We start from the raw sequence: 16,490 nt of genomic DNA on the forward strand, positions 1-16,490 counted from the left end.
CGGTATAACCATGGATTGACAAATTTTGTTGATACAGGCAGTAACTATCAATTTTTCTTAGCCTTAACGATAATTTGATGTCGTTTTTACTCAAAGTCACAGGGAATAAATATTTTAAAATTTTATAAATTTGTAATTCAAAAGAAAAAGAAAATGAAAAAAAAAAAGAGAAAATAAAAGGGTTAAAGGGCAGGGTGGTCCATGGAGGGGAGCAGTAGGAGATCAGCCATCACGTTCAGAAAAAATGCAATGGAATGGGGTGAGTGGGGCCCAAACAAGAGACCCTTTTAACTTTATTTTTTAAAATATTTATATTTAAAAAAAAAATTAAAGCTTATTTTACAATTTTATAAAAAAAAAAAAAAAAAAAAAAAACCATAATTTTGACATATCACGATTCAAATTATTTGTTCAAATATAAAATAAAAAATAAATTTCCAAATATTATTATTAATTATTAAAAATAAAATGACTAATAATGGTTGGAAGTAATTAAATACATTAAAATAATTTTCGATAATAGTTATTTAAAGAAAAATAATAATGAATTGCATAGTCAAATATACTAATTATTTTATTTTACAGATATGTTTGAATATGTCAGAATAAAAAAAGTTTATTAAACTATTTTCTATCCATTAAAAAATATATATTATTCTATCAATATTTAAAGTGTGAGTATATATATATATATATATATATATATATATTATACATTTTCAAAATAAAATTTAAAATATCTTAAATTTTCATTTTTATTTAATTGATTCTTGACATTTTTTAAATTAAAAAAAATATAATTAATTTAGTATATTTAAATTAAATTTTATATTTAATTTTTAATTTTGGGTGGATCTAAATTATAATAAAATTGAAATTTATAATTTAACTAGCTTTTTTTTTTAAATAAAAATTTAATAATTAAAAAGGTAAAAGTTAAAATTTATTTCTTTTTTTAAAAAAACTTCCATTTTCTTTATATTTAATTCTTATATTTTAAATTTTCTATTTTAATAGCTAAATTTTATGTTAAATGTATATAGATATTTACATTAATATATGTATCTATGATTAATGAAAAAATAAATATAAAGTTTTAAAATTTTAAAAATGAAGATAAGTATAGGTTAAAAATTAAATGTTAGCATTATTAGATTTAATTTATAAAGGCAAATAATTCAAAAATTTCATTAATGACATTAATATCAATATTTTAGTTGAAAAATATTTAATATAAAATCTTAGTGGTCCATATAAAATCTGTCAAAGGATACACATTTATGTTTTATTCTTTATTTCTTTTATTTTCTATTTTTATGTTTTCAAATATTAATTTTTTTTTAATTTTCAAAAATATTCTATTTTATTTTTAAAAAAATCATAGAATTGTCAATAATTATTCTATAAGCTAAATAATCCCGAAATGAATTTTAAACCGTCCATCGAATTTAGTTGACTCGGGTCAAATTCTAGAAGTCGAGACATTGTTTTCAAAATATTTTTCAAATAATAATAAATAAAAAGTCAACATTTTCATTTAGTCATAAAAAAAAATAAATAAGTAAAAAAAAAATTAAAAATTAAAAAAAAAACCACTGTAATTTCAACTCATTCAAATTACTTTTTGACAAAGACATTCATTAAAGCATATCTTTCAATCAAATGAAATTTTCTTCCACTTTTTTTCTTACCCCGTTGTGGTAATTTTTTTTTACGGATAATAGTTACAGTAACGATAACATTTCTGACATGACCATATTATCTACTTAATTTCTATTATTTCGACTTATTTAATTTATTATTTTTTTTATTGATTAAAAAAAAAAATTAATTTCTGACATCAACTGTATCTCTTTAGAGGATTTGGGATGGCCCACACTCTCCCCTCTCTCTTTCCCTTCATTTCCTTTTCATTTCATAACTTTATACTTTGATCCAATAAAATAAAATAAAATAAAATAAAATAAAATAATTAAATAAATAAAAGAAAAGGAAATTTCCATCTTTATAAATTTATATTCCCTTCCAATGTCAATGCCAACCCTTTTTTGTGTAAATAAATCCCATCAAATCTTATACTCAAAAAAAGAAACAAAGAAAAATCTTTTTATTTTTTAAATTAATTAAATTATTTATCATCGTAAAAGTATAATGGAAAATTCAAATTTACAACTCATTAAATAAAAGACCTACACGCTTTTACCTATAATAGATTCGATTTTATTATTAAAAATTTGAATCTTTTAACTATCGAACTGTTCGACGTTTAAGACATCTTATCCTTTTCTTATGGTTGGATATTCAAATATTCACTTCAGATCTGTGGCGTTTATGTCTGAAAGAAATGTTTTTTTTTTTTATTGTTACGACCTAATATCCAACTCATACCCAAAAATAATTATAAAAAAAAATAAAACATTTGGGGTGAGTTTTCCTACCTTATTATAAGGAAAAATGGGTTTTTTATTTTGTGAAAGTATATGATGTTGGGAAAATATTGGGAGATTTGGTGAGGAAATCTGGTCGGATCTTGCTTTGTGGGATGTGGATTTTGGTGGGTCTTTGTTTGCAGTACAAAGCTATTCATCTCTTCTCCCACATTCTTCTCTTTCAAAACCCCACCTAAATCGACTCCTCCGCTTCCATTTCTCTCAAAAATCCCCTTCTTTTTCTCTGCCATGGGATCTTCTGTTGCTGCAATGGGCATGGTTTCCGACTCCAAATTCCATGTTCTTGCTGTTGATGACAGCGTCATCGATCGGAAATTGATTGAGCGTCTCCTTAAAACCTCCTCTTTTCAAGGTATGTGGATTGGATGAATCGAATCGTTTGTGAGTTCTTTTCGGATTTTGGGGGTTTTTATGAATTGATTTTGTGTTCCTTCTTCTTTGGCAGTAACTACGGTTGATTCTGGGAGTAAGGCTTTGGAGTTTTTGGGGTATGATCCTGGAAATAACTCGATTCCCTATGTTTCTCCTAACCACCACCACCACCACCACCATCATCATCACCATCATCATCATCAGGTTTGTTTTCAGTTTTGGGTTTTGATCTGGTTTTTTCTAAATGTTTTGGATTTCCTTTCAATTTGTTTTGGGGTTCTTGTTTGTTCACTTTTCTGTTGTGGGTTTCTTCAGGAAGTGGATGTGAATCTTGTTATTACTGATTACTGTATGCCTGGGATGACTGGCTATGATTTGTTGAAGAAGATCAAGGTATTTTGCCTCATAGTACCATTTCTGTTTTTGTACTGCACACCAAGTGTTTGTTAAAATGCCTCTGAGGAGAAATTTCCCTTTTCTGATGCCAAAAGTAGAATGTTTCCAATCTTGGTCCTTGTTGTATCATAGATTTTGAGATTTCCTTTGGTTTTTGGTAACATTATATCCAATGAACTACATATGGAATTATTACAAATTAGTTTCCAGTCAAACAGACTAAATCTAGGAAGTGTTTCTGAAGGATTTCCTCTGGGCTTGCAGGGGTCCAAGGCTCTGAGAAACATACCTGTTGTGATTATGTCATCTGAGAATGTACCTGCAAGAATCAATAGGTAAGAACAGAACAAAAAAAGAAAGAAATATGATGATGATGATGATGATGATGCAAGTGTGTCTTGAAGAGTAGATTTGGTTGAAATTCTGAGATTCTGGTTTTATGAGTGTTGTTGTTGAGGTTTGAATCTGATTGAAGGGTCGATTTTGATGATTGGAAACAGATGTTTAGAAGAAGGAGCAGAAGAGTTCTTCTTGAAACCGGTCCGACTTTCGGACGTCAACAGGCTTAAACCCCACATGTTGAAAACCAAACTCAAATGTGACAAACCAGAAAGAACAGAGGAAGATGAGCCTGATTCAGGAAGCCAACCCCAAGCACCAGAGCAACAACATCATGAACAACAACATGAACAACAACACGAACAACACGAACAAGAACAATTGCAATCGCAGCAGGTGCCAACACCGCTGCAAGATCAAGATCAAGATCGATTGCAATCAGTACCAGTGTTACCAAGCCCGCAACAGGAGCAAGAACAGCTGCAATTGCTCCCGCCAACGCCGCCGCAACAATCGAACAACAACAAGAGGAAGGCAATGGAAGATGGACTTTCACCAGATAGAACAAGGCCTAGATACAATGGTATTACAACCATGGTGTAGTGAATAATGGGAAATCTTTCCTTTCCTTTTCTTTTTTTTACATTTGATTTGATTTTTATCTCCTTCTTCCCATCCTGATGATGCTGGTTAATACAGGCTCTCAGTAGGAATGTAGAGATCAGAATGGTTTTCCTGTATACATATCTCTCATGGAAATATTCCCTTCCCAATTTTGTCAACCTAATCAAAATCATAACAAAAATTAAAAGACAAAGATCATGAGTTGTAGCTCTACATTTCATTCTTGTTTCTAACCTCATTCATTCCAGTTTACAAAAGCTTATAATCTTCTCATCTGATGGGAAGAACTGTGTAGGGCTGCTAGCATCTGACGGGTTAGCTACTTCGCGCTCTTGTATACGAGTATCATCGGGTCAGGTTATGTGTCTCTCGACGATTACTAATTCTAAGATATTTTGTTGTAGCATTTTAATATTCTAATTCTTGCTTCTAACTTTGTCGTTAATAAAAGTTTGAGTTCTATACATTATGTTCTTTATCATGTTACAAATTTAGTATTGTTTTTTTTTTATTTATTATAAATTATTAATCACAAATAATTAATGTATTTTTTATTTCACATGATAATTTTTATAAAAATATTATTTCACTTAAATTGTTGGGTTTTAGTTTGTTTTTTGGGCCTTTGGAAACTATATTTTCCTCCTAATTTTGCATTACTTCCATGTTATTATTGTTATTTTGGCCAAATCAAAACTTTGTTATTTTATACCCAAATAAATAAATAAATAATAATAATAATAAATAAATAAAAATTCAACATCTACCCGCAGTTAATAAACCATTTATTTATGATCTAACTATAAACTAAGTTTCCCTCGTTCTAACGAGAGCATGGAGCTTCATTATTTCAGTCTTGAAATTAGAATTTAAGAATTCATTACTTAAATTTAACTCGATTTTAGCATTTTTTCAATATACATGAGTAGGGTTATGTATATTCCATGACAACGATCATCAAGAAATATTAAGAATATGGAGAACTTCGGAACAAGTTTATAACTAGTCATACTGCAATCAAGGTATGTGAGCTTACTGTAGACGCTATATGCTATGATGTTATTGCAATGGTTCAAACGATTTGTGAATCATAGAAATGTCCCCAAAAGAAAATGTGTACGATATTACATCATATAAGACCTTGTATACGTGCATGATTGATGTAGATATGAAACGAAAGGAAAATAAATTATTATATATTATTTATTTATATTCCCTTCTTGCTGTGAATCTTTTAGAATCGTAGGGTCGGTGTATATGAAAGTGAACCACTCACTTACGGAAGCGATTCATACCTACCAAGTCACGATTGTATTTTTACATTTTATTCAATTTTTGTGAATTAACCANAAAAAAAAAAAAAAAAAAAAAAAAAAAAAAAAAAAAAACTTTATAAATTTACTAATTTAATAAAAATTGATTTAAATTTAGAGGTAAATTTTGATTTATAGGAAGACACGTGGCACAGTAAAAAAAAATTAAAACTTTATGGAATCATATCAACCGGTGGAGAAGGAAGATAATGGTACCAATACCAATTTGATCCGGCCTTTGTGGGCCCCATAGAACCTTCATCAACTGCCCACGTGGCACTATTCTCAGATTTTCCAAATTAATTCCAATAAAAACCGATAACTAAAAAATACAGTTAGCCAAAAATTACAAAATTACCACTGGTATAAATATCCGGAAGCCGGGAAAATTCTTACACAGTTGTTGATCGCACAGTGCTCCTTTAGCTCGCCCTCTTCTCTTCCACAATGTAAAGCGAAAATTCCTGCTTTTCACCTCTTTCTCTCTCTAGGATGATAAATATTCCCATTTTTTTGCTGTGAAGATCTCCACTTCTCTTGGAATCAACCTACTAACTGGTAACTTCGATGAATTTTGCTTGTTTTCTCTACTCTTTTTCTTTTTGGCGTTTTCGATCCCTTGAATTTTGATTGTCTGCATATTTTATGCCTTCGAGGGTGCTGAGAGATAATAAAGACATAATTAAGCTTTCCAATGGTGCGTTTTTGTTAGGGTTTCGTTCTGTTCTGGATTTTATCCCGTTTGTGTGAATTGGGATTGGATGAAATTGGCTCCTCCTCGGGCGATCTTTCTGTTCGTGTTCTTGCGTGGGAACTGTAGCTTGTAATGGCTTTTTGTTGGCTGTGATTGGTGTTGAATTGTTAGCTGGAGTGGTGTCGAGGGCTGATTGTGACATTAAATGTTAAGATTAGGGTATAATTTGTGTTTGAGCAGTTCTGACATCACCTTGTTGCCGCCATTTCTTGCTACTTGTTTTGATTTTTTTAATTGGATATCTGTTTGGGATTGGGATCTTTATTTGTTTAATAAAATGCTGCTTAGCATTTTGTGATTTAAACTACATCACTATTTTTTAATTCTTATAAACTACATCAGTATCAATTGTTGTGATTTAAATGTGACTTCTTCATGTAAAGTTGTACTGTGAGTATACTTCAAAGTTTATGCTAGTTGCTGCTATCAATTTCTGTTGCCCAATTTTGTAAATTGTGACTTTTCTTGTGTTCCTTAATAAACTAAATAGAGGGCTCAAAAATTGGAAATTTTAATGGTTTTCCCCGTCATTAGGAAACACGAATTTTGTAAAAGGGTTGAAATACTAAAGTTTCCTGCATAAATAAGGCTTTCTTGACTGCTTTTGATGTATGTATCGATCTACTTCTCATTCGTTTGGTGTAAGATTCTTAGTTGTTTATGGTTGTTTACTAGATGCGAGGGTGGAATATTTGAGGCGAATACGATCTGCCAGTTGATTGAACAATTCAATTCTTATGCACTGGATTTGGAAACATGTCAACCGGAACTGCTAGACGGGTCTCACGTCAAGATATTCAACTGGTAAGCTGGTTTTTGAACTTACAAACACTTCACGACCCGCACATTCGTTCTAAATTGCTCATTTTTCCTTCTCTTTTCCAACCCAATAGATCCCAGGGAATTGGCTGAAAAGAAACTGATGCTCAAAAGCTAGATAACTGAATATTAGTTGTAGAAATAGATGACAGAGAAGTTCTAGACCATCATAAATAGTTTGGCCATGATCTTGAGGAACTTGTGAGGTTAGATGAATTGACTTTATAGGCTAATGAAACAAATTCCTTAATTTCCTTTCGGGATCGTGTTGTTGGTGTTGTCATATGAGATATTTGTGCCTGTACATGCCAATCTATGCTACATTTAGCCACTCAAAGTTGAAGTTACGCTGAAACATTTTGTCAGCCATGTATGCTATGAAGCTTGAATAATCTTTCTAGGCAAGTTGTCCGTGTCTATCAGTGACGTAATGGACATCCCGAAACTCTCACATTTGTTGGAAAGCTAGAGAATTGGATCTTTATTTTATCTAAAAGAATATTGTTTCATGAACATGACAAAAAAATATTAGAGAAGTGAAATAGCTTAGAACGAAAAATGTCGTGCTTATGTTTATATTTTAAGGTGACTAATATCATCCAGCTATTTATGTTTTTATTTTAGGTGCGAAGTCTTATAGAGCGATGCCTTCAGCTTGATATGAACCGAAAAGAAGTTGTGGAAACACTTTTGAATCATGAAAAAATTGACCCTAGTTTCACAGAGCATGGTAATCATGTATCAAATTTTTATTTCCATACATATTAATGGTCCCTTGTTTACTTGTTTAATCTGTGGGTGATAGATTTATGATATTTATCATAGTTTTGGTCACTTGTAGGCATTTGTGACTTTGCTTTTGGGACATAGTTGTTCTTACTTGTACACTCATCATCTTGTTCAAATAATCATTGATCAAGTCATGCGAGTATCTGAGTGGTCGAGCATTCAATCAACATTCTATTGAATGGATTATTGGATTTATTTTATTTTATTTTAATCTTAAAAAGATAAATTCTTTCTTGTTGATAAGCTCTTGTTACTCGTGTAATAGACCATTCTATTTCCTGACTATTTCCACTACACTAAGAATTGGCTCTTATCCATGCCAATTCCTCTTCTTTGAATCATACTGTGTGAGATCCCACATTGGTTGGAGAGGGGAACGAAGCATTCTTTTTAAGGGTGTGGAAACCTCTCCCTGGCTGACATGTTTTAAAATCTTGAAGGCAAGCTAGGAAGGAAAAGCCCAAAGAGAACAATATCTGCTAGCGGTGGGTTTGGACGGTTACACACTGCCAGTCTGTTCAAGCTCACTATTTCATTATTGGTACCTAAGGAATTCGTTGACATGGCCGAGCTTTAGGAATGACTAGAATACCATGTTAAAACTACCTTTAGACCTAAAAGTTTAAGCTAATGGGTTAGATCCCACATGGGTTGAAGCGAGGTACGAAACATTTCTTATAAGGATATGGAAACCTCTTCCTAGGAGATGTGTAATGGGGAGACCCATCAGGAAAAGCCCAAAAACCTTGAGAGGAAGCCCAGAAGGGAAAGCCCAAAGAGGACAATATTTGGATGAGTACTGGCTCTGTTGTGTAACTCTAAAAGACGTGTTTTAAACCTATGAGGCTGATGATGATACATAACGGCCCAAAGCGAACAATATCTGTTAGTGGTGGGCTTGGGCTGTTGCACGAAGAGAAAACAACCTATATGTCATATGTATTGCCTAGGTTAATAGCTAGGAAACTACGAGAGATAAGTATTTTAAAGGACAATTGAAACCTCCACATATCTCCACAATGGTATGAAACTGTCCACGGCTTTGCTTTTGGGTGCACCCAAAAGGCCTCATGGAGATTTGATTTTAAGTTTTGGTTCTTGCCGTGTTGAAGCTCAAAAATTTTCCTTTTCAATGTCTTTATATTGAATGGTTGTGCTCTAAGTCTCTAAGGCATGTTTGAAGATGCCTGTTGGTTAATAAAGATGGTTGTTTCACAATGTAACATCTTTCAAACCATTCAAGCAATTTTTCATTGAAGATTCCTAGGTTTTTTTCAAACCAAATGCTCTTTTGGAGTAGCTTTTAATGCCTTGCTTTAGTTTCCAACTTCACTCCCATTCACATTTGTTCAATATTGTCTTTAAAGCCTTTATCCAACGCTCGAGAAAAGGTAAAGATCTTAAATAAATGCTCCCAACACTTGCTATATTGTCAATGAAAGGATGATTTTAGGTGGATTGAAAAGAAAAAATTAGTAAATTTGAGACCCATGGTTGATAAGTGGACATAACAAAGCATACATGTAAGATTGTGAACAGTTTTAGTCCATCCTTTTGTGTTTACTTCCTCAATTGTTGTCAAAACCTTTTGCATTGCTTCTCTTCCAGTTTGGCAGAAGCTTGAAGAGGAGAATCAGGAATTCTTTAATGCATATTATCTGAGACTGATGGTGAAAAGCCAGATTATTGAATTCAACCGATTGCTTGAACAGCAAGCGAGAATGATGCACCAGATACATCCATGTGCTGTGACTGCGTTGTCTAGTTCTAATGGATCCCACGTCCAACCAAGTAAGACTGCTTTCCTCCTTGTTGGGAGCTTCATCTTCATTTCTTACTCGTTGCATTGTTATATATTGGATGTTAGCGTAGCTCTTTTGCTCTTTTGTGACTGAGGACAATTATATTATGTATGTTATTACATGCCTAAGTATGTCTCCTTCATTGTTTCTTAATTTCACAATTAGTGAGACATCTTGAAAGAGGAAGAGTTGCCTCATGGAAATTTTATGCAAAGACACTTTCTGTTCAAACCCCGATGCTTTCTACCTTGTGCTGAAACATCGGTTTTCTTTCTTGGAATTGAGCCTAGTGAGTACCATCTTGGCATTAAAATGAAGGAATTTTCTTAATATTAATCCAAGCCACGTCTCGTTTGTTTCTGAGCAACACTAAGTGATAAGGCAATCCTAATCCTCAGCTCAACGATCCAAGCTTTTGTTGAAGTAAGAACCCTTGAATCAAAGAAACTAACACCTTCTTATACAAAATTTGGATCAACCTAGAGATAAGACTAAAATTAAATTACCATCTAGAAGCAAGATTTGGAACCTTGTTCTAAATTGAGTCACTCCACAATCGAACTTGATCAAGGCTTGATTGAATGCCTCGGATGCAATCTACCACAAGACTTGCTTGAAATTTAGAAATGACAAAGATAATGTTCAAATTTCTAAGGCTGAAAGTCTCAACATGAGATTCATAAAAAATTTGCGTTTTACATACTAATTTGTGGGTATTTATAGTCTCTCCACGGAGGAACTCTCAACTCTTCGAATGGCTACTAAACGAAGTTAGTGGCCATGATTGGTAAGTTACTCCCCACTGCCCTTCAAATGTCCACTAAAATTTCCCACCCTTTTTCCCACTACAAGAAGTTATGGAATTAAATGGAATTAAAATAATAAAATAAAGTTTGCAAATAAATTATCAATCAAACCTCATTCTTCACTTCAATTGTGCAAATATTTACTTATGAAGCTCCAAATGATCCTTTCTCAATTGAATCAGTTTGTAACACATGAAATGAAGGTTGAACTGAGCCTATCCAAATTTGTAGATGAAGAATGAATGTTTGTTGAATCTTCTTGGCCTTGGATCGTGTAATAGGTCTAGTTGGAACATTTAGAACATTATAATCCTTATCACAAAGGAAGCCAAATGAATATGTATTATTGGACTTCATGCCCGAGCATACCTGTTGACTTCATGCCCGAACATGAGCTGTCAGTAAAGCTGGATTCTGTGTAATGCAGTTTGCGAGTTTGGATAATTTGGAAAGAGAGAAATAGGAGGATTTTACAATTATCGGAAAAGGATTGCAATTTAGTTGGGATAAACGTCCTTTTGTTTCATATAGTCAGGGCTCTCTTGATGGGAGTTCCTGTAATTATGTTTAATCATTGGTTTGTCCAAATTGGAGGGAGTTTATCATTATTAGCTTAAATTTCAAGTTTAGGCTTTGAAATTTTAGGATTGTGTCTATTTGGTTGGTCTATGTACATTAAAAAGTGTTTCACCTTTGTGTCAAATAGGTTCTTAAACTTTAAAAAATGTCTCACAAGTCCTTAAACTTTTAATAGGTTCCTTTATTTTCAATTTGACGTCCAATAGGTCTTTGACCTAGTTGACATTTTTTAAAATTCACAGGCTTACTCAACATAAAATTTAAAGTTGAGAAACTCATGAGATGTAAATTTCAATTTTATATCTAATAAGTCAGTTCATTTTTTTTTAAATTTTGAATATGTCCCGGAATGAATGGTTTCTTTCCCTATCCGGGATTAGTCCTGTCCTCAATGCCTTTCTTCTGAGCGCTTGTACAAGTTGTATCTGAAACTACATAAGAAGATAAAGTCCAAAGGAAAACGTGAAACCAAAAACCTCCGAAACTTTGGAAGTCTGAATACGCGCTAAAAGCATTTCCAACTTACAAGAGAGTACATATTTACTCCTGAACCTTAGACTCCATTCCTTGCTTTGAATTTCCTTACTTCTGCTTTCAAACCCCAAGGCCAGTTCTTTAAGTGATTCAGTTCCATTGCATCACCTAACTTAGCCCAACATAGTTAAATGGATAAAATACAGGATATAAATATGTTTTTTTCGATCTGGATAAAGCAGCTTCTCTCCTAAACAAAGGAAGAAACTCTGATTTATGATCATTTTTTTTCTTAAAGAATAGTAGGGTTTACAAGAATATGATTTATCTCAGAATTCCCCCTTTCTCCTTGATTCACAGAGATAAAATGGACTGGAGTCGAGGGAAAAACTTTTGTTTATCATTTCTAGAAAGACCACCCCGTAAACTCTCTCAGTAATCTTTTGTCTTCACGTCTCTTAAAAACATTCTGTCACCTTAATCAATCCATTCTTTTGGAGCCCCTGATGTCGGAGACAGGAGCCTCGGGTGTAGGTCCTGAGGCGAAGGGGTGCACAGAGAACTACCTTCGGTCTCTCTGGCGTGTCTTGCCTTAAATTCTCATTTCATTTATTTAACAAATGTTTTCGATATTTATGGAAAAAGAAAAGGCAAATAGGCTCCGAGGACAGATAGTTGAGCATCCATGATTCATGCATATCAATCATTGAATACTTAATTGATTTAGAATTTTCATTGTGGATGGACGAATATATTGTTAGTGTTTTATTTACAAAGCCACTTTCTATAATTTCTGGATCAGCATTGATTCAGTCACTTCAACTTTAATTGTTACATATTATAGTTCTTGATATTCAAAAACCTTTTTCCTTAATGAACTTGATTCCCGATTCATAAAAAAGGTATCATCAGATTCACTCATGAACTATTGATGTTACTGAATGGTTTTTCATTATCAACAACAAAAAAAGATACTAGAATAACATATTTTTCTCTCTCTAAATTAGTTCTAAAGGTGGAAGATCTTTTATTCACAAGGTATTGGTTCATCTTTGTTTTGATAATATTGTAGTTTCTATTTTGGAGATTCAAATAGAAGAGAAGTATGAGATCCCACATCAATTGGAGATTGGAGAGAGGAGCGAGTGCCAGCAAGGACGATGGGTCTCAAAGGGGGTGGATTGTGAGATCCCATATCGGTTGGAGAGGGGAACATTCTCTATAAGGGTGTGGAAATCTCTCCCTAGCAGACGCGTTTTAAAAACCTTAAGGGGAAACTTGAAAGGAAAAACCCAAAGAGGGCAATATTTGTTAGCAGTGAGCTTAGGCTATTATAAATGGTATCAGAGTCCCAAAGGGGGGTGGATTGTGAGATCTCATATCGGTTGGAGAGGGGAACAAAACATTCTTTATAAGGGTGTGGAAACCTCTCCCTAGCAGACACGTTTTAAAAACCTTAAGGGGAAACCAGAAAGGGAAAGCCCATAGAGAACAATATTTGCTAGCGGTGAGCTTAGGCTGTTATAAATGGTATCAGAGCCAGACACTGGGCGGTGTGCCAGCGAGAATGGTGATCCCGAAGGGGGGTGGACGCCGTGCGGCGTGCCAGTGAGGATGCTGGACCTCGAGAGGGGGTGGATTGTGAGATCCCACATCGATTGAAAAGGTAAACAAGTGCCAGAACGTTGGGCCTCGACGTGGGTGAATTGTGAGATCCTACATCGGTTGGAGAGGGGAACAAAGCATTCTTTATAAGGGTGTGGAAACTTTTCTCTAGCAGACGCGTTTTAAAAACCTTGAGGGTAAGCCTGAAAAGGAAAACCTAAAAAGGATAATATCTGCTAGCGGTGGGTGGGTGGGCTGGCTGTTACAAGAAGGTGGAAAGTGGAAAGTAATCTTGTGATGTTAGAGTTTATTCTATGCGTCTTACAAAATGCTTCATGAAATTATTATCTATCAAGTACCCCACGTTGTCAATATGTGATTCATACTGATGCAGATTTTCTATTCCACGGGATCTATAACCATTTTTATATATTGATGATCTTGTGAGGTTTTCATTCCTCAACTGTTATTTGGAGTTTGTCAATTCAATGTACCTTGTTTGAACAGTACCCCAGAGTTGCTACGCACCAGAGCATACAGGACCTGCTCTGAAACAAGATGACATAGACAACCCTGTTGGTGTCAGCTTAGGCAATGCATATTCTAATGGTACCCAACCTGTACACTCATCCATGCACACTGCCGTGGACATGTCTTCTCATGCCAGGAACGATGCTGCACCACAGAGCTCAAATATGGGTCTGTTTCAAGGAATGAATGGAGGGATGATCAAAGTAGAAACTGGATATTCAAACAGTTCTCCCTACATGTTCGGAACAGAGGGCAACGTCCTTGATGCACGTCAATCAATTGGTAATGCATCAGTTGCATCTTTTGCTAGTGTTGATTCCAACACACCATCCTTTAACGAATCGCTACTCGATCCGGATCCCTCTTCATTTGGGTTCATTAATCAAATTACCAGGAATTTTAGTCTCTCAGATCTGACAGCAGACTTTTCTCAGGGTTCAGGTACTTTTTTTTTTCTCATTTCCTATGTCAGTTTAATTTAGAATGAATTAGTCTCTTAATTTTCAGTTCTAAGAGATGTTCGAGAAGATTTCTAAATAAATGAATTCAGAACTTTTTCCCGAGGGAGAGCGAGTGGACCAGGACCATATAGATGTATTATGGGTCTTAACAGCATTACTTTGAACTTCAGATATACTAGAGAGCTATGGCAGATGTCCTTTTTTACCAACAGAAGCTGATAACATCCTTGATACTTGTGAGAATGGAGACCGTCTTGGTAATGATTTTCTATATCCGTTGATCGTTGCTTGTAATATTCAACAGGTGGTTATTGACTTAAAATTTCTTCGTATTTAAAGATGGTAAAGGGTTGGACAGTGTATCGAAAAGCTTGAGTTACGAAGAGTTCAGACACAATTAGCTGGTAAGTTATCTCGTACTTAATCGATCATTTTAAATGTATGCTTTTCTTTGACCGTTCTTTCAAAGTTGGTCCACTGAAATTGTGGGGGCTGCCCATTGATTCTCCAATGTGATGAAATCATGAAAGCACTTTTGTTTGGAATCCTATTATTTTTTACAAGAATAGGCTTCCTTGTGGGTCTACTGAAGTTTTTCATTGAGAAACTGTGTTATTTAAAAGTTTGGGAAAAAAAGACATCATGTTTACGCTTTATAGTTAGGCTGCCACCGTGGGAAGTAGAGGAAAAAAACTTGCGAGTCTGTAGGTTGCACATTCATGCCCATAATAGAATCGGCTGCTTGAGCAGCTGGGTGAATATCCTTGCAAGCTAGGCTGCCACCGTGGGAAGTAGAGGAAAAAAACTTGCGAGTCTGTAGGTTGCACATTCATGCCCATAATAGAATCGGCTGCTTGAGCAGCTGGGTGAATATCCTTGCAAGCTAGGCTGCCACCGTGGGAAGTAGAGGAAAAAAACTTGCGAATCTGTAGGTTGCACATTCATGCCCATAATAGAATCGGCTGCTTGAGCAGCTGGGTGAATATCCTTGCTATTGAATCTGCTTCAGTTAACGAAGAATTTTTAACCATGAAGATGGGAACGGTACACTANAAAAAAAAAAAAAAAAAAAAAAAAAAAAAAAAAAAAAAAAAAAAAAAAAAAAAAAAAAAAAAAAATCTGGGATTGACTTTCGATCTTGAACGATTCGTTTTCATCAATATACCCAGGTAAATGTAGGATGTACCAAGCAAGTTTAAGATGGACAACCTGCTGTAAACAATAGAGCATAGAAGGAGAATTCGTGACCGACATACCAAGCAGTCTTTACATATACCAACAATATACGAGTTTCCAGCTATAGGATTTTAGGAAATGAGATGTGAATTAGAATGCTTGGCTTCATGAAATGGTGGAAATATTAATCTGTATAATCATGTCAATTAACATGATTTTCTTTTCTTTGTTGCAGTGCAGGAGAAATGTATATTATGTAATGCATCTTCACAGACATTTGGAGCTTTCCAGCTGCTTAGTGATGAACTTTTAAGCAGTTGTATATGATAAAGGCACATGGGTTTGCTGCAACCTGATAATAGAGATGCATCGTATATCATCATTTTGTTGCTATACTTGCACAGATGATTGTACATTGCGTTGTAGGGCTGGAGAAGCTTCTTGAATCTGAAACTTACTGATCATATATGCGCCCGCCCGTTTCACTGACATCGGCGGGTAAGGAATTTTCCTTGAGAACACAGGCTCCTGATTGATTACTCTCAGTGATTCTGAAAACCTTGTAGCTTCCAAGTGATTAAAGTCTCTAAAACTAACCGTTGATGTTTGATATTTGATGTTTTGATTGATGATTGCGGTATTGGAAGTGATTATTGTAATGATCTGATTATTGTGTTGAGTGTAGATTGTAAGAGTGAAATACATCAAGCTTGTTGGCTTTTAGGCTTTTGACCGTACATTGAAGACAATATCTACTAGCAGTAAACTTGGATCATTATATTGTCTCTAGTTAAAAGAAGCCTCTTAAGGTGGGTTTTATGCCTCTTAATAAGTGTCATGTTCTGATTCAAGAGGGATTTTAGGTGAAGAAATTAGATTTTTTTTTGGTCCTTACCCTTTCAATGCCCACAGTTACTATGATGTCCACTCGAACCCACCTTGAACATGGTGACTGGAACAATCCTCAATTTATAGATATAGAACTTAACAAGTAGAGAGGAGGCGTGGGAGAGGCAGTGATGTGGGCGTCGTGACAGGTGGTAGGTTGCAGCAGGCATCCGATAACAACAGTGAAAATATCATCGAAGACGAATTTGATTGTTCGATTTTGAAATCTATGATAAACGAATGCATGTAGTAATTTTTTGTTAGTTTAATTTTATAATAAAACAAAACCTACCATAAATTTTAATACATTCA

At 34.2% G+C, this 16,490-nt stretch overlaps 2 protein-coding genes across 4 annotated transcripts; both read left to right on the forward strand.

Annotated features, from left to right (window-relative positions):
* The first annotated feature begins 2,496 nt into the window (after window positions 1-2,496).
* LOC111781821 (two-component response regulator ARR8-like) lies at window positions 2,497-4,394 on the forward strand. 2 transcript variants are annotated; one of them, XM_023662534.1, is made up of 5 exons: window positions 2,497-2,802; window positions 2,896-3,025; window positions 3,134-3,215; window positions 3,483-3,553; window positions 3,719-4,394. In XM_023662534.1, exons 1-5 carry the CDS (start codon window positions 2,679-2,681, stop codon window positions 4,158-4,160), a joined length of 849 nt encoding a protein of 282 aa, XP_023518302.1. In that variant the 5' UTR covers window positions 2,497-2,678; the 3' UTR covers window positions 4,161-4,394. The 2 variants fall into 2 exon arrangements, with proteins under 2 accessions (XP_023518302.1, XP_023518303.1); XM_023662535.1 differs by having other exon boundaries at window positions 2,498-2,802; window positions 2,896-3,026; window positions 3,138-3,215.
* A 1,507-nt stretch (window positions 4,395-5,901) lies between these two features.
* On the forward strand, window positions 5,902-16,077 carry LOC111782088. Of its 2 annotated transcripts, XM_023662872.1 has the most exons (8): window positions 5,902-6,052; window positions 6,924-7,052; window positions 7,692-7,797; window positions 9,465-9,647; window positions 13,630-14,094; window positions 14,285-14,371; window positions 14,454-14,518; window positions 15,526-16,065. In XM_023662872.1, the coding sequence occupies exons 2-7, from the start codon at window positions 7,005-7,007 to the stop codon at window positions 14,513-14,515; spliced, it is 951 nt and encodes a 316-aa protein (XP_023518640.1). In that variant the 5' UTR covers window positions 5,902-6,052; window positions 6,924-7,004; the 3' UTR covers window positions 14,516-14,518; window positions 15,526-16,065. The 2 variants fall into 2 exon arrangements, with proteins under 2 accessions (XP_023518640.1, XP_023518641.1); XM_023662873.1 differs by lacking the exon at window positions 9,465-9,647 and having other exon boundaries at window positions 15,526-16,077.
* Window positions 16,078-16,490: the final 413 nt, after the last annotated feature.

The sequence above is a fragment of the Cucurbita pepo genome, chromosome LG19 (assembly GCF_002806865.2).
Source record: "Cucurbita pepo subsp. pepo cultivar mu-cu-16 chromosome LG19, ASM280686v2, whole genome shotgun sequence".
In the NCBI taxonomy this organism is placed as follows: Eukaryota; Viridiplantae; Streptophyta; class Magnoliopsida; order Cucurbitales; family Cucurbitaceae; genus Cucurbita; species Cucurbita pepo.